General features: G+C 38.4%; 2 protein-coding genes across 2 annotated transcripts; one reads left to right on the forward strand and one right to left on the reverse strand.

Annotated features, from left to right (window-relative positions):
* Positions 1–522: 522 nt before the first annotated feature.
* On the reverse strand, positions 523–21021 carry LOC143461365 (ATPase family gene 2 protein homolog A-like). Its single transcript, XM_076959242.1, has 15 exons — positions 20772–21021; positions 18494–18603; positions 18132–18296; positions 17806–18003; positions 16806–17333; positions 16568–16697; positions 16245–16414; positions 15971–16116; positions 15334–15487; positions 15110–15219; positions 14687–14896; positions 14301–14434; positions 11480–11597; positions 4403–4567; positions 523–1055 (listed from the first exon to the last, which is right to left on the reverse strand). Exons 1-15 carry the CDS (start codon positions 20873–20875, stop codon positions 879–881), a joined length of 2619 nt encoding a protein of 872 aa, XP_076815357.1. The 5' UTR covers positions 20876–21021; the 3' UTR covers positions 523–878.
* Positions 21022–21559: 538 nt separating this feature from the next.
* LOC143471922 (peroxiredoxin-like 2C) lies at positions 21560–25633 on the forward strand. The gene is made up of 5 exons (XM_076969927.1): positions 21560–23763; positions 23980–24048; positions 24248–24407; positions 24545–24670; positions 24878–25633. The coding sequence occupies exons 1-5, from the start codon at positions 23572–23574 to the stop codon at positions 25003–25005; spliced, it is 675 nt and encodes a 224-aa protein (XP_076826042.1). The 5' UTR covers positions 21560–23571; the 3' UTR covers positions 25006–25633.
* The last annotated feature ends 270 nt before the right edge of the window (positions 25634–25903 follow it).

Here is a 25903-nt window from a genome sequence, read left to right on the forward strand (position 1 = left end):
AGATATCCAAAGGGTGAACAATGCTCTCATTAGAATTGGTGGGTGGGATTCGTATCTCACAACAACACAAGAAGTTTAATGGCCCTAAGTTACATACCTCTGATTTGCAGGTGTCTTTCAACTTTATTAAACATGCATAATAACTTGATGTGTTTAAGTTTTATTCGTTTCAAGCTAGAACGAATAAGAATAGCCAATAACACAACCCGGTGGTAACACGAAAACACTCTGCACCGGTTCAATGATGTTGCTATCACAGATATATTGGTCCATTTACGGTAGGATTAAGGAGAAAATTTAATCAAGCGGTGGCCAAGGAAGGGTTTCGACACCGTAAACGATTGCACCTTTTCGAGATCATGATTTGACAATGTTTTTTAGCCAAACTTTCTGGGTTTGCATAATTTTTGCAGCCTTTAATGTGACTAAATTCAGGCCTTTAAAGCTAATGGGCGTAATTTTTTGAAAGGTCCGATGAAATTCGCTTTTGTCGCAACAGATAACATTAATTATAGCACACTATCGGAAAAACAATGATTGATATACAAAATGCTAAGTCGAATATGACACCGTTTTAGCAAACGATGACGTCACAAAATGAGGCAGAGTCAAACAAGAAGCAAAGTGATTTAGATTTTTTAGCAAATTGTTGCAAAATAATTAACAATAACTGCAGAAAAACTGGAAATAGTGTCTGCAAGACATTTTTAATTTTTCACACTTTGTTATTTAAATACGTTGTAGATTTAGTAACGCTATATACTGTGAGGAGGCCTATTGTAAAGTCCGAAAACATGCAAGTTTTCAACACAGTATAAATATTTCTGCATTTGTTGTCGTTATGGCAACAGTTTGGTTCGGTACAGCTATTTGAAATTCTATTTTATGCGAGTTTGCAAAGTCTTTCCGTATTCTTCGTACATTTTCACTTTCTCTTGTGTGGTCTGTGGCAAAACCAACTGCAAGGCGATTTCAAAATGGCCACGAGTGACGTCATTTGCATTCAAGTCCTCTTCCAAAGCTGCTAGCGCCGCCTCGCGGCAAACCGAAGAGATCTGGAAAGTAGACATTTAAAATCGCATATTAATTTTTGGAAATATTTCTTTGCAGCTGCTTCGAAGTTTCTCTTATTTTACTTTTATTGGCTTTTTGATAAAGTTTGAGCCAATAGCTACCCCGGAAAACTTAAATCAAAATCAAATCCTGCAGCTAACGCGTAGCTCCTTTTTGTCGACTAAAACTTTTCAACGAATACCATCTTGGTGACCACACATGCCGATCACCACACGCAAGAAATCATGTGACCGTAACGGAGATGATTTTCAGCCGCTCGAGCATAACGAGTGGTCACAGAGGAGCTTAAAATCCTTCCGATTTGTTGACCTGTTAGAGAAATCGGAAAAGGAGATTTTTCTCTATTTTCTTTTTTCTCTTTTTAGCGCGAAGTTAAAACAGGTCGAACGCGATTGGTTAGCAGCGATGACGCATTGGTAAAGAAAACAAGCGAGATAATCCACTTTGATTCGGAAGTTTTCAATAAATAAGAACAAGGCAAGCTTGGAAACAACAATGCCTTGTGTGGAAGTGTGCTGTATGGGACGTCGATGTGTTGGATCGCACGGAAATGCATATCGCTAGAATCGTGCAAACTTGCATCGTATAAATATGCAGCGTTTTGTTAAGCTTTGCTTGAATAAATCAATGCAAAATTAAGCAATGATTGTTACATCTTCATTGCAGATACCAAGGAAGACGCAAAATCAACAATTTCCGCTGCTTTTGACATTGCATAGCCGAGGGCGGCGGAAAAACCCAAAAAATTGACACAAAAGAGACCCATCGACAATCTATCACCCGTCTCGTGATACCGGGAAATAATAAAGTTTGTTTGCTATTGTTCCCTTCACCGGAGATCTGAATCCGAATTAAGTCGTGGTCGCCACCTAGCAACCTACAGTCGAAACATTCTTAAATTTCTGAAGAGTTATCAGAGTATGACGTAGATGTGTGGATCGAATTCTAGAAGGTATTCAACGGATATTGTCAAAATCTCAATTGTTACGTCAAAGTAGCAGACGCGTCGAAAGCTCAGATATCATTCAGAAACTTAATAAATGTTCGGAATGCGATATTCGGGTGTTATTCGTGCAAGAGTAAAACTTCTTCTCAGAACAGTTTCGTTTAAACTAGATCGATCTGATGCAAAGTTGCATAACACGAGGAGGCATCACAGCATGAGACTGAAAAAAAACGAAAACTTCGAACTAAATCCAGAGAAAAACACTCAATGATTTACTACTATGGGTTGCTCGTTTGAAGAGAATAACCGGGAGCTAAGATGTAACATAATCCTTCCAGCGGAAAGCAGGATGTGGCTCGTTATTCATTCAACGAAAACCGAATGACCTTTCGGCTGACTGCTACGACGTGGGGCGGGCTAAAATGCTACGAATTTTACAGGTTTTTCCAAATTTCGGAAAACAATCCTCCCCGCAAAAACGCGTTGCGCTTGGCTCGAAGTTTCACTGAATGCGCTTTTATCTTCTGCGAACTGCGGGCGGCAATGAAAGCGTAACAGCATTTAAGTATATTCGGTAATAATTTTACGGCAGAATACGATGTAAACGTCTGAAAATTTAAAAAATGCCAAATACATGGACGGAAAATAGTCTACGTAATGTCGTAAGTGCGTCAATTTACTTTGGCTGTATCTGCATTTAAAGAGTGTCGATTGGCAACAGAACTGGAAAATTGCTGGACAATTACGTCACCACTCTCCATAGTGACGTTATGACGCAATGACGCGTATCTAAATCTCGTATCGAATGACAAATGCCTTTTCCGGTAGTCAACCTAAGTGGCCGAGATATGAATGGTGACCGTTTGACGCATACGGTCGGGACACGGTGGCACCACAGAGTGCCTGGACCAATAAGCAAATGAGCATTTCAAGTGGCGCGGACGCAACGGCGGGTCGTAAAAGCGGCTGCGGGAGACGCAAACTCTTGAAAATATTTCGCGCCCCTCCTTAAAACGCCGATAAATAATCGGGGCCGCCACTTAGGGTACGGGGAGCTGTCCCAGGCGAAGATTAACCGGGTTAACAACGCCGTGAAGCAACAAACAGGGTCTTATTTCAAATGAGGACGAAAGGCGAAGCAAACTTCCGATTTAGTAGAACACAGGCAGCGATGCGGGGCAAAACATACACACAGGCGCACGATACGGAACTTTAGGTTCGACATGTTTGGTTCTCCTACAAAAAATTCCCGCCCTCTACGCGTTGTGATTAACGTCACGGATTTTAAAGAACGTTAAAACACCGAGAAGCAAAGCTTAAAAGCCTTGGACCTTCAACTACCTAAGCGTTAACTGTACCGAGGCCAGAAGGACGTTTAAATCGCTTTATCCATTTCGTCCTTCCAAGCAATCGTTTTTGGTTTGATGCACCAACTGATAGAGAAATGCACCATTTTACCACACAGATAGGGTGCGAGATAGGGACCCAGAGTTCAGGCCGGGTCATTCACGGTACTTTCAGAAAATCGTAAATGAACGCCTCATGCCTTATACGAACTGTAAATATTTTCTACCTTAGCGCTTGTTTATGGAAACATTTCCTGTCCGCATCATGGCATTACCGACTGCGTTAATGTTACTGTGGCGAGATCCCAGAAATGTGGAAAATTCTTTTTTATCTGTCAGCGATGGTTAGGCGAACGACTCGGGGCATGAAAAAAGGATTAAAAGTAGTTAGGTCATCTTTACAGACGCATATATGGCAACCAGGACTCCTGCGCGGCTTGCCAGAGGTGACCGGGGATTGATGAAATGGTTTAAAAACCCTAAGTCGTGATTCAACCCCGTTTTAAGCGGATATGCAAATAAAAATTAACTCGTTCGGAATTTGAAATCATCTTTAAACTATATAATGCCCAACGTTACTTCGTCGTTTATTAAATCTGGAAGTGATTCATCTTCCTTTGTGACGATTCACGACGTAACAAAGTAATGTCGCTTACTGCTTCACCTGACTCAAGAGTAAATGATAAAGAGAAGAAGTGAAAAAACGCATTCCATTCGCCCACGATCGAAAAATAATGTTTTAGTTTACAAAAATGTCCTTTCACTTCCATCGCCGCAAATATGCTGACAAAGAACATTAACTAGAAGGCGATAATCGACAGATCACGTCAACTAACAAACCAAAAATAACTCATAAATAGTTTTTAAAACTGAATAACAATTTCCAATGCGCACCCACTACACTGAAAACATCGCTTTCTTATTCGAGTTAAGTTTCGCGTTTGAGACAAGTCGCATCCCTGAGTGGTCACCCCGCAATAAAAATCACAATAAAGTCCCAGTTTTGTTTCGAATCTAATAAAAACATCATAATCACCTCAGCCCCCGAGTACATAACAGTCTTTTCGACCAGTTCCTCTAAAATGACGTCATCGGCGATGGGCATCTTGCGAAAGCGGATGCGGAAGATCTCTCTTCGTGTGTCCGCATCGGGAAGCGGAACATGGAGGATTCGATCAATCCGGCCCGGTCGGAGGAAGGCCTGAAAATGGGGAAAAAAGCAAATAGCGGATGTGGAAGTACAACATCGGTCATAAACAAAAGAGCAAATTAACAATAAAACTAACAAAAGGTAACTAACAATTAGCAAAATAACACTTGATGATGAAATGACGAAAAATGAAAAACAACACTTGAAAGCGATTTAAATCCACAACAACGAACATTCGTCTTGTGGAGGTTACCTAAGTTGTTTAGCCGCAACGACATCTTGCTTTCACAATTAAAAACTCTTGGTCTCGACAGCAGGACCACCACCACCAGCACTATGCGCGCTAAACATAATGACATCTTGTGACCCCATGATCCCATACGTTAAATGTAAGCGGCTGGATCTAGTGTCGCAACCTGGGTGCCCTGTTAGCACTTTCAAACATCCGAGATAAACCTATAATTGCTTGGAATAACTTTGTAGCTTAAAAGCCAGTACGAACCTCGGAAAGTAAAGTTTAGTTTGGAAATTGTGTCGGGGGTTTAGGAAAATGCCCCACGCGTTGATTTTGTCAGGCGTCTGTTAAGAGGTTCAAAGATTGGTTGAGATATTGTCACGGTGTTGCCTAAATATTAAATTAAAGGTCAACAAATGCGTATTATCACGTAACAAGGGCGTATTAAATTGTTACGTTTTCAATGGCTACTCCAAAAATGTGTACAGAGGTCTGAGAAGAGGGTACCGCACAAACACCATGTTTTTCTTGTCCAAACTCAATGAAATCGCCGTGGGAACGTACCGGCTAGAGCCCCGCTCTGTTTTCGGGAGGGATTTAATTAAATAAATAGTATTAGAGGTATTTTGTACGGGGGAGGTATAGGGCTACACCTGCTTGTTATCCAATGGATAATATTTTTATTCAAACTCTACAGAAATCTATTCAACCTTGTATGACTTGATTTTACTTGACTTGACCTTGTATGAAATGATTTTAGGTGGCAATTTCAAATCTTCTACCATGGGCATATTTTCTGATCATTACACACAAAAGCGAACCTAATAACGGGAATAGCTCATGAAAACCACATTCCTTGCTCTTACAAATAAAAAGTAATAAAACAAGCAACTTTGTTCCGAGTTAATCTCTCATCGTGGCAGACCGCCGTCAGTGAAGAAAACGGCACCCCATAAGATGACGAAGTCTCCCCTGAGGATAATGTAAGAAAAAAATGGCCATTGATAGATTCGGTAAAGAGCCACAATGGGCCAACGCATCGATATTAAATTCCATTGTTATCACGCCCATTGTCCCGTAACAATGCCTCTTGTTACGTGACATTCGGGGATTGCGGTTGTCACTTCCGCACCATTGTTAAGAGTTTCCTGTCCAAACCAACGCGGAGTGGACGAGAAAAAGCGATACGTAGAAGACCGCTGAAAAAAGCGCGTGCCCCGGTGTATACACAACACAGTACAGTGCAGGTTATGAAAAGTCTGCTTGGATTACCAACGAATTCCTCGAGCTTAGCGAGCTCACTAAATTAAACTTTGAGATGACAGGCGAAGTACCTGATATTTCATCGACGAATAAAGCCGACGCCTTCAGAATACGCTGCCCGCCACTGCCGTTACAGCGGGCTATGTTCACTGTCGAGTGATCGATACTGTTTTGCAAAACGTGATGTCGCGATAAAGTCGTTTTTGCCGCTGTTTTAGGACCCCGGGCTTCAAAGTACAGGCTGTACATTGCTTGTTGCAAAATATCTATATATTCTGTAGTATTACTGTAAGCGTTGCAAGACTTCATATGCTACGTATATCCGCATTTAGTGGTGAAGACAACCTGCGCATATCAAATCTCTGCTAAGCTGAGCCGTAGCGCCGTTTTGTGGTCAGTAATCGGGGGCAACTGCTTTTTGTTAAGCTCGACTTGATGCTGTACAATAACCGGTTAGAAGCGCGTGACAAGTTAGCCTAATAAATGCCAGCCAGCTTGGTGGGGGGAGGGGCCATATACAAAGATTCCAAACACGCGCTGTGCTGGTTATTTTGAAAGTTCCGTTCAAAACAAATCACTTATTGACTATAAGCCATCCGCTATATCTGGAATAATCCCAGGTCACATCGGTGTAGAAGACTGACGAGAAGAAAACAAGCCAAGTTACATTGACCAGACCCGGCACTAAATCGACGTGCAGCAGCAAGACACTGGTCGGCTTTTTACCTAGTGGCGGCCAAATATTATAATGTCATGACAAACCCAAGCTGTATTCAAAACACATTGACATCATCATGTCGAGAGAAAAATTACCCAAACCCTCAAAAAAATTTGCCGCACATGTTTTCGTACCCACGGTAAAAAACAGCTCGAAAATTCCCCAACTCCAAATTAGAGAGAGAATAGTGATGACTTCACATCGATTGATCGCTGAAAAGAAAGCTATTGATGATTATAAGACGTTTTAGAAAGAAAACACTGGTAAATTTCTTGTGCCCCCTTTCTTTGTGGTTTAGCCGTTATTTCATAGAAGAGTTTTAATTATGGAGAATTCATAACCACAGAGCTCAACCTGTTTGTTACGAAATATGAAAATACGTAAAATATATCGACCTACGTTTTACATCAGCAAGACATACTGTGGCTTACATACTGTGTTGAATCATCGCAACTATAGGAGTGCATAAGCTTATCTTACGGATACAAGCTCGCAAGATTCATTGTATTTATCAAGTGATGATTTTTACATGCAACGGTCTACCAACGCGAGGAAATCAATTTCGAAATAAGACTTGTTTTAATCTTACAACAAATTTCAATACAGCCCAATCGCGTTCGTCATTTTGATTGACATTTGGGCGCGTTGTACAAGGCTACAAGTCAAATAATCTCCCGACAAGGATTTGAACGCAAATCCGAACACACAAGGTTTGAAACTTGCTGTTAAATCTGTCAGTAACTGCTTGTATGAACGGAAACAGCGATAGGCCGGCAACCAACAACCAATGAGCCAGCAACTCCGTTACAGCAGATTACAAATGATATCTTCTATGCGGGGTTATGTTATTTACAAGTGAAGCAACAAACAATGGACCACATTGGCACGATGTGACTTATTATAGCATGAAAAAAATATATTCGTGCAAATATTGCACGATCCCACGATTTTCACATGCACGCCATTGCATGTGAGAATTTTAAAAGTGGGGTTAGTGATTAGTCGTTCTCCAAGACTCACAATTTTCCTACAATCATTGCAACAATGGCGTCTTTTGTTGCGTAAACACAGGGACAATAGACGAGCAAAAATGCGAATGCAAAGCCAAAAAATTCGAGATATATCTTAACATTTAAGCGGGTCTCCGATCTGTTTTGGTCTTAAACAGAAAAGAGTTTTCCGCACACAGGGCTGTCGTCGGCCTTTCGGCAATGAATTAGTACGAGGTATGTCGTGTTTAAAGACCGCACAATGCACGACGGCTCTAATCTCGACTAAAACTTACCACTTAAAAAACCCGAGTCCAGGCGACTTGTTTTGACACAGGAATGCGGTTTCGTGATATACCAGCGCCACGTAGAATTCGCTTTCAGACCTTTTCTAGTTATTATGTTCAATAAAAAAGTTAAAATCGTAAGGTGCGGTGGACACCCGGCTCCTGTATCGAGCAACGAAATGTTTGAAAATTTCGCAATCGAAGTCGGGTTTATCGTCAGCGGATCTGACGAACATTCACCACTGGTTCTCCCACTAATTGCTGGCCGGTAGACATGAAGATATGCCATAAGAAATCCAGATAAGAATCAAGAAATTCTATACACGCGATAATTCCGTGTGCGCTGCATGCTTCGAAAATTCCGCTGTCCTCAAACTCGGCGATGTGCGCTCGAAAGAAAAAGTCAAGTACGTGCTGTATTTCAACGCTCTCCTGTACTCGGGATGCGGACAGAGGGGAAACGGGTCGTTGGTAAGGATTTACAAAACACACAGTCGCCTTCCGCACACACATATTCATGAGAAGTGTGATGTCATAACCGTACGGGTTTTACGTTTATAAATTCGTCATCACCCATGTGAAAAATACCAGGCTTTTGCTTTGGATGTTTGTTGATACAAATAATTACCAAATATTGAAATGATGAGATAAATTTTGGAAGAAAATTCGGTTTGTAAAGACACAGACGATCGTGGAACAGAAAACAAAACAATTTAATTTTAGAAAAACTCCGTCGTTACCACGAACGTGAGCACAAAAGAAGGCTCTTTTTGTGGCTTAAATTAAATAGGCTGGAGCTGGTTTACAAAACCCAGCTCTTCAAGGACAATGGGCAAACAAATAGTTGTAGCGATTACATATAAATAGCGAAGAATAAATATCTTGACCTAAGTTTGGGCTAAAAATACAACATTTAGCGGTTTTATTTTGAGACGCGCTGATATTTAAGTAGGCTAGAGTAAAAAGAATAGAACAAAATGACGTAATTTTTGTCACGATCACGCCATTGAGATTTTCAGTCTAGTTCTGAATGCTGTTTCTGGAAGCCTTATGTTTTTATAATTCAAAAAGTTTATTATGATTTTTCAGCCAAGTATAGATAAACTTAATAAATATACATAAAGTCGGGAGAGGCGTTCTTATTTTAATATACCAAGAACTGGGACTAACTATATCACCAACGAAACTAACCAACGATGAGAATAAAATGACTTTGCCCAAATTGGGGCGGTTTTCTTGAATAATTCTTGACTAGGATATACGTAAAAAAAACGAAATAAAATGGCTGAAAATATACACAAAATTTTTTATCGGTTTATTACGCTGAAAAATTGGGCTCATTTTGTTTTGTGTTAAATTCGGGCAATCTACTTGAAAAAAGAAAATTTTGTTTCGACTTTGGTATGAACTGCAACGGTCAAAATAACATCCGCCTCTTGAGTTTTCCCGGAAGCAATTTGAGGAAAATTACCAAAGGCCAAACGATTATGTCGTAACAAACTTATGCCTGCACACGACAATGCTTTTTATTATAAATAAACAATGTTTAACCGGTATCTTTGACGCCAAAAATTGTCGGAAATTCAAAACGTTCCCGCTCTTGTTTTTGCCTCGAGGTAACCGTACTTTGGGTGCAGAGCTATCAAAGACTTCTCTTCAAGATAAAAATTCCGGTATGACAACGATAACAAGGCAACGGTGCTTGCTTGTAAGTTAAATAAATAAAGCTAAAAGCTATGCATTGATGACAGGAAATTGAACGTGTCTTTGCGGACCGCACGCCGCATGCAACACGACTTGGCGAAAAATATACCACAAGTCCATGGGTGCATTTTCGAGGGCGAAACCACGTCTGGGGTCAACTTGTGAACTCCGGTGAATCCGCGCGGAAATAACATGTCATCTTATTTAAATCAAGCGGTTGCGCAAGAGCCGGCGGGACGTGCCGGATGTAAAGTACAATGTAAACGATTAGAATGAGCTGTTTCGTTGGTTTGGCGCCGCATACCCGTTGTAAAGCATGAGAGATAAGATTAGACATTTATCTATGGGATGGGTGTACGTTTAAAATAGACGTGCAATAAGTCATCGCTCGTCACTACGTAATGAGCTTACGACGACAAGTTGTAATGCAATATTTCTACTAATCGTTGTCGAGTAGTGTACATTTAGATGCTCCGGGTTCGAGATTTACGTTTTTTTCTTGAAATGTGACATTTCCTGTACGTTATGGCTTATTCGTTCACATCTGTGACTTATTAATTATTCATAGGTCCGTAAAACCGGGACCATTACGAATCAAGGAAGGAATGCAATAACTTGATTAAAAATCATAGGCGGGCTAAATATTACACAAGATTGAACGGATTTTTTAAGGTTATGGGAAATCACTAAATTTTAAAGTTTGAAATTTCCAGCTTGCAAGTAGATTACGATTACGAAGTCAATCACTTGAACGCGAATACATGTTCAAATATAAACGATGACAGCTATCCAAACATGAAGCCACTAAACATACCTTTTTTGTTTCAAATCTCATAAATTTCAAATCTCATAAAGTCAAAAAAATTCTACAGGCCAGTCAACGTCGCGTTTCTTCGCATAAGTGATAAATCCCTAGTATGACGAAACCACAACAAAGGTAAGCAATTATTGTGAAACAATTGGAGGAGATGACGAAACAATCGCTAAGGAAATCCGTTATCTTGCGTGACTTTTTAAATTAAATTTTTCTTAGATCTTCGCCGACATCAAACGGAATACAGAGATGCCATTATGACGTTACAATGATCGATGGCGTCATGTTTGATTTTTTAAATCAATTTGATCCCGTTAAGTTCCATCAGAAGATTGAATCTTAAGCTAACAATTAAGCGCTCATAATGGGCTTTATGACGTCATAAAACAAATTTCCGCTCTTACAGCGTCAATGAAAAAAATCAATAAAAACATAGTTTCGGAAATGGGGGAGGGTGGTAAGGCCATTGCAAACAAAAGGATAAGCACACGGAACCTTAAATGGACCTATTTCACCCCATGTTCATCTGATGGTAGATCAGGGCAAATTATACACTTTTCACGACATGTCTGTGACTTGAATTACTGTAGATGAAATCTTAAACGATGTTGTGTGAGGCCCGTCAAGTATTCCGTGCATTGAAGAAAAAGAAAATATGTCAACGTTGTGACGATGAATGAGGTAGAAGAATACACGCATTTGTTGAACCGGGTCGAATACATACAGAGATGTCACTTTTAGATTTGTAGTTGCTGTATACCTTTTTTTTATCAGTTGAACTTAAATGATGATTGTTTTAATAACGGCTAAAATTACGTAGAAATATAGACTTTTTCCTTTCTTTTAGTACAAATAAAAACAAATCTGCTGCGTAAGTGAAGTGTTGAGATTCCGTTCATTTAAACCGAAGCTGCCCCACGCTTTAATTCAGAACCAACAAAATAAAACCCCACCTTGTCTATCATGTCGGGTCGGTTGGTGGCTGCCACCACAATCACGTCATCACGTTGTTCCACGCCGTCCATTTCGGTAAGGAGGGTGGCCAGAACTCTGTCAGCCACTGCATTGCCACTGTAGAAAGTATGTGAAACTATTTAGATGAAATTGTTATTTCTTCTGGTGTTAACGACATAATACGGTATAGATTCTTGCAATAATGTCAAATTCACTTTGTTGGGTCGTTTTTATTTTTTCTTCTAAATAAGATCAACTATTTTTTTATATCTACGCGATTGAGACAAATTCTTTTGTTCTTATGCTTGGCCAAAATAACTGAAAGTTGCCAGTAAGGCCAGTTTGTATTTTCCAAACTTTTTTAAAACATTTAATACTCTAATGTATAAGAAACCCTTCCCAAAGCTGTAAGCTGTTACATGTTTGCATAAATCTGCAAAAAAACTAAAAAAAAGCGCGAGGCGCCATTTATGACAAAACAATATTGTTTATGACCGATTAAAAATGACTAATACGTAACAAGAGCCGCCATAGCCGACTTTTATGACTGAATACCCTTCATATAACGGAAGAAATCGGGGTTAAAGTGCTTTAACAATCGCATATTGTTACGTCACAATTATGATCGACCAAGGTACAATAACTTACGCATCGTGGGAAAACGGCTTCAAAAACGATACGAGCCATTATACATGGAATGGTGATAGAAATGGCACAACAACAAAAAATATCAAAGCATTCGGCGGTTTTCGCTCTGCGTGCGTTTTAGCGTACGAGGGTTAACAACGTTCAAGATTTATCATTTTAAAGAACAATAATAAAAAACATTTTCGCGACAATATAAAACAAATTTAAGTTAAACGACACAGTTGTCTGTTATATAGTGAAGTGAAACACATGAAAGAAATTATAGAGAAAAATACAGACCGCTATTCCACAGTAGTCTTGCACGCCATGTACACACGGTCATACGGCTTATTAGCGCCATCGCGCGGGACGTTACTCATCAAAGTGAAAAATTAACAAACAACATGGTTATTACTCAGTTAAGATGAGTTACTAAATTTTCTATGTCACGATGAGTTCATGGGCAAAATGGCAACTACTGGTGTTGACAATAATGACTGTTATGAGTTGAATAATTATGACGTCACAAAAGTAAGGTAAAAAGAGGTCGTCCAAGATTATGGATCAGCCCAAGGCGATATGAAGTGGCCCAAAAGCCGCTTCTGTTTTCGAACATCGCTATTCGGAAGTACTTAAAGATTATTTCCTCCCCACAAACATACGCACAAACAAAAAAGCAACACTTGTAAAGGCAAAATAACATCGAGCGCGGAAATACTTAAAGCCTACAAAAATAAGCAAAGGTCCTCCGAACTCTGCCAGCTTCGCTGCCTCCAGTGAGTTGGATAACATATTCACCACTATTGACGTATGATTAAGTCCATATTTCACGAATCATTGTGAGGGAAAATAGCGAAATGAATGGGCAGCGGCGGTAGTGGCGTCTCTTTGCTAAGTGCGGACTGATTACACTTAACACAACAAAGTTAGAGCACTCGGAAACACTCAAGTACGACATGCGCCGCATAGGACCACTTGTAACGACATCATACTATACTGTAACAATCGTCATCAAACAATGACGCTCGTCAATTGTTAACAAACAAAACGCGAAAACATATGTTCGCGCGGCCGATGGTTTAGTGGAATAAGCAGCGATGGGCTTTTAACGAACCGGCGGAAGCTTTAAAGGTATTAATCTGCCACTCAAATGCCATTACACGAATAATGACCAATGCTTGTAGCAGCGGTTAATAACTGTCTGACGCGCTTTTGATACAATGCAATAGGTCACAAAGCGGAGGAAAACATTGATTGAGAAATCAATAGCTACGGCGGTGGAGTAACAATAGCACTTGAACGAAAACGTTGAACAGCGAGGACTTGTACAAACGCATATACGTCAATCATGTTAATGAAAAAGTGTCCGGTAAGATCCGATTCGAACACGGGTGTACAGTCGTACAAAGATATTTCCTGGGGCACGTGCAAAAGGTCGTACGGGTTTATTTTGTTTCAACATCAACATGAACAACGTTGATAAAAGGGTGGCGGTACATGTAAACACGGGCGAGTTGAAGCCGCTAATAAAAACTTATTAACTTCAACATTTCCGGCTGTACAACAGGGACCGAATTAAATTTCAGGTTACAGTGCGTAGATCGGCCTGACCGACAGATACTTAAATTTTAAGTGAGTTGACCTATGACTGGTAAGGTAAGACGATATCGTCTAAGAAATATGAACAATACAATAATCGCGAAATATATGATAAACAGTTGTGAGTAATCAATAACAGGCGACAAAGTCGGCAAAATAAGCCAGGAAAATTTTCTACCTGGATTTTAGCTGGTGGTGACGGCACCGTGTGGAAGCACGCTACATGTTTACGACCAAACTACCGATAAACAACATTAATTGTATTGCTTGACAGAACGTAGTAACTTAATTACGAAAACGCCATTTCTACGTCATAAATAGGAGCGAAAATAGCGTCACACGTGATAATGAAAACGCAAAATCAGCAGCCAATAATTGCTGTGTTCCAGGTGAGGTATTAGGCCGTGGTAATTTCTTTATGTACATAGCCTTAATCATCTACTTCATCCAACAGGTGTTACTCATTAAATATTATTACGTATTGTAGAAACTTGTCCGGCAACTTTCAATTTAGAAACAAGTAAATAAAACGTAATGTGATAATAGGACCAGACAGGTTATATGACTCAGCTGCATCATCTAGCGGCCACGTACCTTCCTCTTTCAATTGCCAGCGCATCGAGTTCATCAAAGAATACAATAGCTGGAGCTGCCGACCTTGCTTTCGCAAATATTCGACGAATGGCTCTTTCTGAATCCCCCACGTATTTGCTAAATAATTCGGGACCCTAAAAATACATTTCTTGAATTAAATATTTCTTTCGACTACAATCACTTTCTAAATCTATGTATGACTCGGGAAATTCAAAACGCATGCACTTGCTCAAACACTGCACGCAAACACGTCAGCACAGAAACCGTATCAGCAAGCTTTTCAAATTCATGTTAAAACGTTTAAATCTTTTTCCAATTTCTTTTTCAACTAACAGAGCCAAGGCCTCAGCTTAAGTTTACGATTCGGCAAATGATCACGATCTTACCTTGATTGATATGAAGTTGAGGCCACTCTCCGTGGCAAGAGCTTTCGCCGTCAGGGTTTTGGAGCATCCGGGGGGTCCAAACATCAGGACCCCTCTCGGTGGGTCGATTCCCATTCTTTCAAATGATTGAGGGTTCTTCAGTGGCCACTCGATGGCCTGCTTGAGCTTGTGTTTCACGGTTTCGTTCCCGCCAATGTCCGCCCAATGAACCTTAGTAGCAGAAAATTTAAGGATGTTTAGTTTGTTTAGAAAGCTTCGCATTTTTTCGTTTAATTCTGTAAGGATCAAAAATCGAGTTTTCAAATTCTTTGTAAGATCTTTAAAAATATGTTAACGAAAATTTAGCATAAAAGAAATATTTTACGGTATCTAAATTAAGGGATTATTGCGCTATCTGCTATCACATTCACTGTGATTATACACCTGCGGTACTTGAACTATCATTTCCCTCATGGCGCTCGGGGGAATTTGCTTTATACCATGGTCAATGTCATCCATCGTAACAACAACTGATCCAACCCCATCGCCTTCACCTATATCAATTGAAATTTTTTATTAAAAACTTCAGAGAGCTTGCGATGCAATTTCGTGTAGTTTCTTCGTGTATCGAGGGCTATTGAGTTATTACATTTCATAAACATGCTAACCTTCACCGGGGACCCGTTTGATGGCACGCAAGCCGGCTTCAACACAAACAGCAGAGAGATCTGCACCAACGTAACCGTGACACTTCTTTGAAAGAGTTTGGAGCTGGTTCCTGGTAATATTGTGACGACTTCGTAAGAGCAGCTTGTGAAAAATCTGTCAAAAGGTAATTTATTTCATACAAAGACCACAAAAATCTATAGTAACGGTTCCAAAGCCGCTTTCTAACCGTTTTAACTAACAGCAACCGTTCCAACGACGGTTTCTGAAGACGTTGTCGGTTCAGTGGTAAAGCGGTTGGCGTACCAGGTTCATAAATATGCCAGCCGAGTTCGATTCCCAGTTGCGCTACAGTTGTAATACCCTTAAACTAGGTATAAACGACGCTTGCTTTTGTCCAGTGGTCTGGATGAACCGTTCGAAAATCGGGAAAAATTAGCAAAAAATCAAAAAACAAGTATATAATGTGTATCCATTGGAACTTGCACAAAAGACAAGCTTCGTAACTGGTGCTCAAGGGGTGAAGAATCATAACCGAGTTTTAATCGTGCAAAAACTTCCTCCAGACCGAGGACAAAGATTGTGAGAACATACTGTCTACAAGTTTACCAAGTACGGAAATAGAATGTAAGCCGATACCTCAACACGTTCAGCAGCTGTTGGGATGCTGATTTCAATTTCACGATCAAAGCGTCCCGCTCTTCTTAAAGCGGGATCAATCGAATCGATTCGATTTGTCGTTGCCACCACCACAATACTGCATTCTTCTGAACTATTGTTCAGCTCTGTGAAGTATTAAAAGTGATTATCGGTAAAATCGTTCATAAATAATTAATTAAACGAGCAAAGCAAGGAAAAATGAAAACATGAGAAACTTTAACCGCTTAAAAGAAAACATTTCAGAACAACAAACCATCCAGAAGTGTTATCAATGAAGCTACCACACGCTTTTCTACATCAGTGCGACTTGAATCCCGTCTGGGACAAAGAGCGTCTATTTCATCCATGATGATGACGCAGGGAGAAAGACGTTTGGCTTTCATGAAAACTGAGCGAAGTTGTTTTTCACTTTCACCAAAAAGTCTACAACATAAAAAACAGCAACAGTTTTATTCATAATAATTAATTCGAGACTTTTGTAATATTAAAATTTATCCGTTTCATTATCTCCTTAACCCTTAACAAAAGCCACCTTGCTTTCAACAATTGACATGTGAATTATAATATACAAGTAACCTGCTCATAATTTCAGATCCACGAATGACCTCAGTATGACCATTGACCTCTGTGGCAAGTGCTTTGGCAAGCATACTTTTACCTGTTCCCGGTGGTCCATGAAGGATGACACCATGATTTGTCTGTATACCTACAGTATACACAATATACAGTGCAAAAGGTAAAAGATACAACTCCTCATACAAATAACACAAGAACATTATTTTAATTGAGCACAGAATGCGAGAATGTCAATCACCTGCGTCTTTCAATAGTTCATGATTTTTCATTGGCATTACAATGAGGTCCTGCAGAAGCTGAATCTGATGTGTCAAACCGCCAATATCTTGAAATGACGAATTGCTTGAACCATTTTCCGTCAAACTTTTTTGAGTTTTTAAAGTTATTTCAGCACTTTTAATTGTAAGTTTCGTTCTTGCTGTTATAACAAAGATTTGTGATGATGATTCTGATTCTAGTTGTTCGGTGTGATTCTGATTGACGACAACATCTGCTGATGCTGTTTGCAATGCAGAGTCATCATGCTTCGACCTTAAAGGGGTGGAGGTCATATTTTGAACATTAGATTTGCTCACTAACAACTTGTCCATTTGAACAGACACAGAGTCAATGCTGGTGTCAAGATGTCTACTGTTTTCAGAAAGTGAGTCTTTGGAAACAGTTCTCTCTTCATCTATAGTTCCAATTACACATCTCGCTCGGAATTGAAATGATTTACCAAAGTAAGTGACATGTAAAAGCTGTTTGTTGACGATGTACGTCCTGTCTACAACATGTAATAAATAATATTGTATTGTTTATCATTTTTCGCCATTAACTGTGCGAAGCGAAAGTTACGATGCTACCCGTTGTAGTTATAGCACAATAAACAATACGCTCACGAACAATTAACGAGCAGGAAAAAGTGGCAAAGTCCAAGGGTTTAGAACATGCAAGATGGCAATAGAGAATTTTGCTGTAAAATGATAGGTTACCATGGCCACCAAACCCACAAAAAATAACATAACCAATATCAAGTTCCCTGAACTTTTTGGATAAAAATTGTAAACAAGCAAGAAAGAAATCTGGCAAAAAAGTCAAGTGATATTTTACTTAAAACTTATTTTATTTAAAACAGTTATCGCTATCGGTGATATGCAAAGTATGATGTAAAATAATCCTTCAAGCAAAACAACTAAGTGTACGTACACGATATTCATAATGACTACACTTAGTTAGTATTCACATGGATTACTTACCTAAATTCTTGAGAAGATATTCCACAAAATGTTTAGATACAAAAAACTTTTGGATATCTTTGTCGTTCACTTCCAGGCATGGCACAAGCTGGACTTTGTCTGCATTTATAACATCACAATGTGGATTTGAGACATAAGCATAGGAACCAATTTTTCCACCAATGACATCAAGCTGACGAGAAGTCAGGCAAATTTTTCCTACATATTTTAAACAAACAAATAAAACTGTTAATAAGAATAAGATATGAATTAATTGATAAGTAATTGCCTGATTGATTACACATTACAGTGCATTATGTTAAAGCATGTAACAGTCACAAACTAACCAAGTGGGACTTGTGATGAAGGCCATGCACGATAGGTAACTTTTGTCGAACTGATAAAAGTGCTTTGAATCAGAACTGGCCCACTGATCTTCATTTCACACAACTGCATTGTCACTGGATTAATCTCAATCATTTGTTCTAACACATTGTCTGCCAAGTTTAAACCTACGGGTAATAAATTTGACAGGCTGTAATTATACAACCACGAGTTGTGCTTCAAAACATATGCACTATTACTAAGGCCAAAAAAACCTTCAATAATTTCAAGAATACACCTTCACTAAGTTTATTGAAACACACAGGATACACTTCTTGTGGGATGAGTGAACTGAAAGCCGATGGTAAAAAACACAAAAGCAAACCTTTTGATCTTTTCAAAGCAATTTCCCCAAAAAACACTCCACTGGTTATGCTTGGCTGTTTTGGTGAAGTTGATGTACAGTCTATTGATGAATGTCGGCCAAAAGAATTGCTAGATTTTAAAACAAAACAAACAGAAATTTAAAACATAAGTAAAGCAGCTTTAGAAAGCCTACCTATAACCTATGTAAAGCCTTTTACTCACCATTCAGAATATGAAAGATGAAATCATTATGCTTGAGTTATTTTAAGCCCATAAATCGGGAAGATTAACGGAGCCTTTTTTCCACAATGTGGAAGAAGAATCTCTCTTTCATATTCTGAATGGTGAGTAAAATGCTCCACCAACGCCTAGGGTAAAAATGCAACATCATATCATATGACTGACATTATATACGGCAGAAGTGTCCCAACTTTTTGGAAGCTATTTTTGTAAAAAGACGTCAAAATAATTTACTTGATACATCCCTGGCATATGATTTCACTTAAAACTTTCAAGAACTATTTCAATCGCCAAATTTCGAAGTAAACAAGATGAAAAATCATCAATGAGTTTAAGTCGTACAACGACTTCCATCAATCTGAGGAACAACAATTTATGATTCCATTCGATACCATACCAAGACAATTTGAAGCAGCACTCACTCAAGTGGTTCCTAACCTAGGGTTGCCATACGTCCGGATTTCCCCGGACATGTCCGGAAATTTAGTGTTCAAACTGCGTCCGGGGGGAAATGCTAAAATATGCTTAATTGTCCGGAATTTTTTTAAATTGTTTGTTGCGTTACGGGTAATAATTTCATGGTTACGTCATAAACGACAATACAGCGCTCTATTTGGGATACAATGATACATGGATGAGTGGAGCTGGGCTAGTAGCTGAAGGCCTTATATCTTGGTCGATATTGCAAAATTTAGAACATGTCTGAAACGATAAGAGCGTATATTCGATGAAGAAAATTATAAAGCAGTGAAAGCAGTAGAAAAATAGCGCAACAAGAAGTCTGTTGCAGACCAAATGAGAATACCAAGGAAATTTTCGTTTGTTTAATGCTTAATGATTTCGAAGTGGGGCGCGGGTTTTTTCGCACCGTCAAGGTGGGTCAAATCAGAGATGGCCCAATAGCGTTTGTTAGTGAATTCACGACACTATGTTCAAAAATCCACTCCAGTATACAATGGATAGGCAAAGCATTGCTAGTGTGACGTCATATTGATAGACAATGTGTTCATACCTCATTTTAAAAACCGCTAGTGGGCACTAAAGAGTGTCCGGATTTTAGGCCACGAAAATATGGTAACCCTGTCCTAACCCGGGTGCCACAGAACAAACAAACAAAACATAAAAAACCCAGAATCTTATCTTATGTAGCCTCGTTCCTTCTACTGACTTGGGGGAAATCAAAGAAAGAAAGATCATGATAAAATCACAATTTTACGCCATATTAGCATTCAAATGAAACAATGTAATTGCAATGTCAGAACAGAAGGTGTGAAATATTACGGGCTAGGTTACAAGCAAAAGAATTCAATAATGTAAACGCTAAATTCAAACGAGCTTCGCTGGTGTTCAACGATTGCAGTTATATTATGAAAGCTTTGGGAAATATTGGTTCTTCTTCTTTGTATAAACCAGCCACCCAGACTAAAGTGGGGCACGAGAGGAGCAACCATGGGGTCGTGCTGCTCAAAACTAGTGACGAGTCTTGTATTTCGTGGGGATCAGGGCCCTATCAGAAAGTTTGCTTTCAGTACGCTGAATAAGTGTGCCAATAAATGTATAGCCGAAATTTGCACCATACCAATATAATGCTTATAATTTAGAACAGAGGGCGAAACAACAGTTCCACATTAAATTGGTACATAACCCAACTTTCGATGCCGGAGAAACCCGGTGCATCATATAAACTTTTCAATAGGGTAGCAGGGTAGATAGAAATACTACACATAATAGCCCATACACATTTCTCAGAGATAGTACAATACAATAACAGGCAATGAAGACATTTGCAAAACATGGTCAACAAAGTTTTTGTGAGCCACATGCAATCGATGTTTAGGTAGAATCCTGGCCCACGGGCTATATGTTGCACATTTTTTATCAATTATAAACCATAAACTTACTGTTGTACCACCCAGATTTGAAAGTTTGCTATTTTGGGAGAGAAATCCCCCGCACAACAAGATTAAAAAATAGCCATTATACGTGCAATTAATTTTTATCTCCCACGCACTTAGCAAACTTTCCAATCTGGCGTACCACTTTGAAAAAAATCTTACTTGAGCGACGCATTATGATCTTGAAGCTTGCCGCTATCCAAAGTATATTCATTTGTTGCAATTTTAAGCCAACCAGACTTCACGTTTTTCTTTTTAGTACTCATAATGTATCAAGTTGCAAGCTTTAGAACTAAGCTAAATTTCACCAGTTTCGTTTCTCCCTTCCTTTTGGAACAAGGTTTATACTGTAGAAGACCCAAGTTGTACGATCAATCGTTATCAAACAGTTGTATCAACAATTTAATCACTTGTTAACTTTGTTTTGGAAGCAGGTTGCAAAAACGTGAAATGGGATTTGTGCTCGAAATGCGGGAATCCCCAAATACATATTCGGAATTAGAAATCTTGATAAAAGCCATTTATGGATTTCAAAATATGGAATGGGAAAATTAGTAAACTTTCATTAAAACGCTGGATAGTGAAAAGTTGGATAAAAACACTACATTATTACTGCAGTTATAAATCTTATTATCTTAATAACATTTAAATTATACAAGAACTAAAATCTTTACCAGGGCATTGATTAGCTAAATGCAAAAATATGGGATGAATGAGCTGTAGTAAAATACAAGTATGTATTTCACTTTTAAACAATGTTTGTCAAAAAATGCAAGAAATAATTTATTTTTATCTAACTCTTTTAAATCTATTTCTTAAGGTTTTCTTGATCTTAAAATAAATCAAAGTAAATGGTATTTCAGCGATACCAATAGGTTTACTCAAAGTGTGTGATTTCGGTTGTGGTATCCAGAAAGGCAACGCTAAAAAATAAGTTTGGACATTTACAGACTAGTGTAGCATATAACTGCTCGAGTGCTACGTACAGAGATGTTTCAGCAGGACGTTACAATGCATTATTGCCTCACAATTACCAACATACTGGCAGCAAAATCGTATGCATTGTTTCTAGGAAATCATGCATACTTTACTTTTATTGTGTGTTGGGGTCTAGTATACAAGTGCACAACCACAGGATGCATTTGTAAATTAGATCCTATAGCTACTCAAATTGGGACGTCATCTGGTTGTGCAGTTGTGTGCTAGACCCGTGTGCTGATCGCCGAAATTCCTTGCATTAGAAGCTTAGTTAATATTAAGCTTTATGGCAAATGATAATTAAACTGTTCAAGTAAGAATAGCTTTATTATTAACACAATTTACTAAGTTAAACTTCTTTAAGTTTTTGAAGCACGGTCGGCCATTTACCTTACGTGTTTCTGAACTAAGATTGCATTCTAAAACAAATGAAAAACATTTCCACGAATTTTCTTTCCATTTGTAGTGTTGTAAGGTAGCCTATTTTTAATAGTTTTAGTAGCGTAATTGTCCAAGTGAGTTGCGTCTACTTGTATATATTTTATAGAACACAGGGGTAATTTTCTAGTGAGTAATTTTCTCAGGCTCGACAGAGATCAATGATGTATAATTACAAATTTTAACAACAGGTTCCAAGAATGCCTCGGAAGTTGGGTGGTTGGGTATCTCCAAAAAGTTTAAGGTCCCCTGCATTATAGCTCAGGGTGCATTTTGTGCGATGCAGACACAGAAAGCCCTACTAGAAAGTTTGCTTTCAATGCACCAATAAATGTAATGCCAAAATTTAACATGAATATAGGGCAAAACGGCAATTCTGCACCAGAAAATTGGCACAGAATCGACTTTCTGCAGAATCAACCACACAAATTTTCCAGTAGAGACGGAAGGTCAGTTTGGTGTACATAATGAGTAAAGACTGCAATCTTTAAAAAAAGAAACGAAAAAGTAAACACTGCTCTTTTTTGTTTAAACAAGAGAAAAAAACGAAAAGGAAAGTGAAGTTGTATTTGCCATAGTTTCAATACAATTGCACCAACGCATGATTTTCTTTATGGCATATCGAGGTCAAATCAAATTTATGCCATTTGACTGTAGGTCATGCCAAAGATTTTCGGTGTAACTCACTTGAAATTCACCCTGGATTATAGCTTACTACAGACATGGGGAGGTGAGAAATGTGTGGGCCACATACAGAACAACCTTTTCAAGAAGTTTGTGCGCCTTTTTACCCATTTGTTTGCTGACAAATGTTTTGGTTGCCAGTTTACACCAATTTTCGCCCGAAAAATCAATTCAGAATCTTTAAATTACTGATGCTGGAAACAACTATTAGACCATTTCAGTGTATTAAGAACAATAACAACATTTGGTCATCAAATAATTTCAATAAACAAGCTCTGTAATATTTTGTTTGTGTTCATTTTAAGCTGTGACTATTTTGATTCCCAGTTTACTGAAATATGGTCACTGACTAAGAAAAGTTTCTCCATCTCTCATCTCCTGCATCACCAAGTACAACATCAGACCTGATTAAACAGACACAGATGTGACCTTGACAAATTCTATACAAGCATAGTGCACAACTCAGACAACTGAATAAAAATTTGTAATTTTCAGAAATGAGGTTGTGAAAATGTGTTTCATTTGTTCTGCGTTCCAAGCCTTGTTCAGAAACAGATATAAATACTGAACTGTGTTTCTAAAAGTTAGTAAAGTTGTAATAAATTGAGTTAATAGTTACTCAAAGACTAAAAGTTAATAAATAAAACTTTTAACCTATGGAATTTCGAGGAACAACACATAAAAGTGTGAAGTTTGCATAATTACCATAAGTAAGAAGTAGCACTGCAAATGTTTTTACATGTGCAACGTTCTGGTAATTGTGAGGTCAGCTGCAACATCTCTATTCGTTTCACACTAAAGTTACTGGTGGAATTATCAAGCTTTTTCGGTAGAACTGCTCTGCCTTAGTTTACAACCTACCATGTCCCATAAAGTTGATGATGGTGAGTTTACGGTGGAGCAACCCCCTCTGGATGAGAATATGGAAAGGTTGCCGGAAAAACTCTTTGATTTGAATGAGATTGACCAGTGCGTTGTTCGTGGCAGTAACGGGGCTGTGAAAACATTTAAGGAATTGCGAAGTGGTTACACTTGTATCATTGTCTTTATTCGGGTATGTTGATGAGTTTGTAAAACATTGAACTGTATTTTGGTTTTTGCTAAACCAGTAAAGCTTGGTTGGTTAAATATTTAAAAAATGAAAGTATTGAAAATATCTTGCTCGATTCATGTCTGTGAACACAAGCAGTGTATATCAGTCTTTTAAACCACTGTGTATGCCTCACTTTTCAAAACAACTAAATTTTTACAACTTTTTATTTCTTTTAAGCATTTTTTGGACTATGTAACAAAGGAATATGTTGAAGATTTTTCAAAAATATTTCCTCGGCAGTTAGAGGTATTTGTAATTTCTTTAAATGACATCCTCTATACATCTGGTTTTGATCTTGTTCTAGCAATTGTCCAAGTTCTAGTTTTTTCATAAAATATGTTTTTCACCCCGCTAAAAAGATTTTTTCTACTGTATTTATACGTTGGTTGGAGTTAAATCATAATTATCTCCATGAACTGAACAAATATTTTTTTGCTAAATTCAGGAGAATAAAGTAAAGCTTGTAGTGATTGGATGTGGCCCTTCCTGCTTCATTCAGCCATTTTGTGAAGAGACCAACTTTCCTCATGAGATGTACTGTGACTCAAAACGAATAATTCACAAAGTTTTGAGACTTCACGACACTCCATCTGCAGCATTGGGAGGTAAATTTTATCTTTATCAAATTACTTAATTGTTTAACATTCTGAAAACTTCAAACTTTCATTGCAGTCTGTTTATTTTTTTAATAACTTTTGATTGATTGTGTCTTGTCTTAAACATTTTGGTTTGTTTATTTTAGCTACCAGCCCGCATGTCAAAAGTAATTTCCTTCAGGGATTTTTCCAGACCTTCTGGCGATTTGTCAAAAGCGCTGTACAACAAGGCGACCCATTGCAACAGGGAGGTCAAATTGTTATTAACCCAGGCACGAGCTCTTTGCTTTACATTGGCTGTGATTTAATTTGGCTTAACTTTAGATCATGTGATAACAGATCCTTGATGTGTGTTACATTTTGTATTGATTGGGCATTTTACATGTTGTAATTGTTGTGTGTTAAACTAACCACAAATATGCCAAACCTGCACACACGCCTGCATTCTAATTTAATAATTTTCATGTTTTAATTTTCAGGCGGCCAAGTTTTATTTTTTCATCGAGATTTACATCCATTGGACCACACCCCAATTAACGAGCTCTTAGAAGCAGCAAAGCTCTCAAGGATTGATTTTAACACAAAATACAGAATTTATGACGTGTAATTCTCATTGGTTTGCATTAGCAGTTGCTTTTGTGAATGTAGTTTAAGCTTTGAGTACCAACCTTGTAGTTACTATAAAATAGTTCGTTCTTTTGTAGTTAAAAAAACTTTTTCATGCTTGCTGTCTTGAACTGGGACTGTTTGCTAATGTTTGTACCAGATTAAATTAGATACCTATTACTTTACTCCACTGCTGCTACTATGTTCAAACATATATATTGCATTATGTTGTGTACAAAAATAATTGAAATGGATGTAATAGGTCGGTTGGAAACAACCACCGGTAATCTTCCAATAAAGTTGTCAATATCTAGGTTTTTTCTACCTTGGTGTATGCAGTTGATGCTTTTTGCAATTCCCACTTTTTTGTAATTCCACATGTTCAAGCAAGTAGTTGCCTTACTTCACTGTTTTTTAGCTAGAAACTTTGCACAATTTCGCTTCCAAGCTGTTATTTCTTGTTTGGTTACATCGTATTTGCGCATTTGTAAAATGTCAAACCGAGCAGTCGATTTTATAAAGTGAAGGCATTTTTGTCCATTACTGTGAAACATCTTCCTGTACTATGTTGCTGTATAAATGCTGTGATAAATTTCAGTTTTTTTATAATTAAACCCATAATTTTTGAACCGCTAAGGCTCATCTATTTTGTTATGGTTAAATCACGTTACATTTGTTCCGAATAGAGTTGATTTTCTCAAGTAATAGGCAAGAGGTAAGATTTGATTTGGAAAACAGCCGGCATGAATGAAGGATACCACAAACGCAGAGTCAGTGAGTCAAACAGTTTGCTGCAGGGCTAGAGCTGCGAGACAGCGAATATCTCCTTGACTGCAAGCAGCCAGATGCATACGAGCCCTATAACGCCACGCATGCGTTATCCAAAACATGTTTTTGTA

The sequence above is a fragment of the Clavelina lepadiformis genome, chromosome 1 (genome assembly GCF_947623445.1).
Source record: "Clavelina lepadiformis chromosome 1, kaClaLepa1.1, whole genome shotgun sequence".
Lineage (NCBI taxonomy): Eukaryota > Metazoa > Chordata > Ascidiacea > Aplousobranchia > Clavelinidae > Clavelina > Clavelina lepadiformis.